At 42.8% G+C, this 1,935-nt stretch overlaps 1 protein-coding gene across 1 annotated transcript; it reads right to left on the minus strand.

Moving 5' to 3' along the window:
* Nucleotides 1-38: 38 nt before the first annotated feature.
* On the minus strand, nt 39-478 carry AK88_00400 (uncharacterized protein; the record flags this gene model as incomplete). Its single annotated transcript, XM_012478051.1, has 2 exons — nt 39-194; nt 323-478. 2 exons carry the CDS (start codon nt 476-478, stop codon nt 39-41), a joined length of 312 nt encoding a protein of 103 aa, XP_012333474.1.
* Between the last annotated feature and the right edge of the window lie 1,457 nt (nt 479-1,935).

Consider the following 1,935-nt stretch of genomic DNA (forward strand, 5'->3'; position numbering starts at 1 on the left):
AGGAAGCACCAAAAAAAAAAAAAAAAAAAAAAAAAAGATCACGAGTTAACGGCCTTATCTATCAGATACAAGTCGTATTGGATCTTCCAATTCTTCGTTCCGCTGCTTTTCATTGTGGAGTCGTAAAAGCTCTTTACGTCACTGCTTGGGGCTGACTCGAACAGTAATTCCTCTGCGTACCGTTCTTTGTCCACCTGCGGGGAGAAGGGGGTACAGTGAACTGGAGGAGTACACACAATCATTCAAACGTGCGTATGTAGGGGTGGAGAATCACCCCATCTTTCTAAATGCCCCCAATTCAAAACCCTCTTGGGAGTCCTACCTGCCGTATGTACTGATACATACATAGTGGGATGAAGACGGGGAGCATAGTCCGGCAGAAGGTCCCTGTCTTAATCACCTGCTCAATCAGCCTCTTCGGTAATTTCTCATAACGGAAGGAGTGAAAAAATGAAATGAATGGAAAAAAGTTAATCATTTTGGCACACGCGGTAAGGAAAAGGCGGAAATACTTGTCTCTCTGCAAAGGGGAGAAAAAAAAAAAAAAAAGGGAAGCGATTTGTATGGTGAAGAATTGCACAGTCCTTCTTTGTATGCGCTGACGAAATGGAAGCAAAACAATATTTCTTTTCTTTTCATTTTCTTCGTTGTGTTGTCCCGTGGGAGGGGATGCTATTATGTAGGCCACTACTCAGCGTCGGTACCTGCCCAGTCGTTTCTCCAACACTTGTGTAACACGCGAACTGCCACAAAAACAAACACCTTACAGTTACAGTGTGACAAATATCACATTTCCTCTCTTTACCTTCCTCGTTTCTGCAAAATGAACTTTAAAAAGAAACGAACTGGCTTTCTTCTAAATCTTTTTTTTTTTTTTTTTGTCATCTCTCTACTGGTTAATACATTGTTAAGTAAAAAAAAAAAAAAAAAAAGCTCACTATATCTTAACCCATCTTGGAAGAGTGCAGAAAAAAAAAAATAAATAAAAAAAAAAAAAAAAAAAATCACATTCTTAATCCCCCTCACAACAAATTACACAGGACCAAGTGTACACTTGGCAGTGGAAACCACTTTTTATGTTCCTCTCATTTTTGCATTTTTTGCCCTCACAACTCTGTGTAGGGGGGGAAAATGAATATCTTTTTTTTTTTTCCCCTTCAGTCTTTCCCTTCCCCGTTGTCCCGCGTAACTGTGCATACCGTCCAATTTGGCGCATGCTTGATAGACCCTCGAGTTGCACGCCAACGAGGTGTGCCCATCTCCCTACGTACACTTAAATTTTACGAAGCGGAAAAGCGACGTATGCGCAAATTCTCCACGCGCAATGAAGCCACTTATACATATGTGCACACTGGTTTAACTCGTAAGGGTGGGGAGCAAATCAGGTCAGGGAGACTTGGCCCCGCCGCACACATAGACTAACCAAACGTACGTAACTTTTCACCATAGGAGAGTTGCGATAACTACAGGTGAACAACTAAGTAAATCTGCACACCTCCTGACCCTGCAACTTTTTGTGCCCCACGTGAAGCGAACTTTGTCTCCATGGGAAGGAGGCAATACCAGGTTGGACCAAAATTCCCCTCGTTTTTATACCTCCCCCCCTTCAGATGTGGAGTGTTTTGTCCCAGCATGCGTGAAGAGGAAAAGTGCGCACTGGGAGACCACCGCGTTTTTCATCTTGGCGTGGTTCTGCTCGGAGCGGTTCTGCGTGGTTCATTTCGACGTGGTTTACTTCGGTTGGGCTCTGCGCGGTGCCGTTAGTTCCTCTTTTCCACTCACAACCCGGTTGTGTTTTTTTTTTTTCCACCCCCGTACACAGCACACAGATCGGAGGGCAGAGAATGCAATTTTGTGTCCCCGTTGAGAAAGTAGTTTTCACTTCTTTGCATTACTTTTTGAAATTTTTTTTTTTTTTTTTTTTTTTTTTTTTGG

This window comes from Plasmodium fragile, assembly GCF_000956335.1.
Source record: "Plasmodium fragile strain nilgiri unplaced genomic scaffold supercont1.3, whole genome shotgun sequence".
In the NCBI taxonomy this organism is placed as follows: Eukaryota; Apicomplexa; class Aconoidasida; order Haemosporida; family Plasmodiidae; genus Plasmodium; species Plasmodium fragile.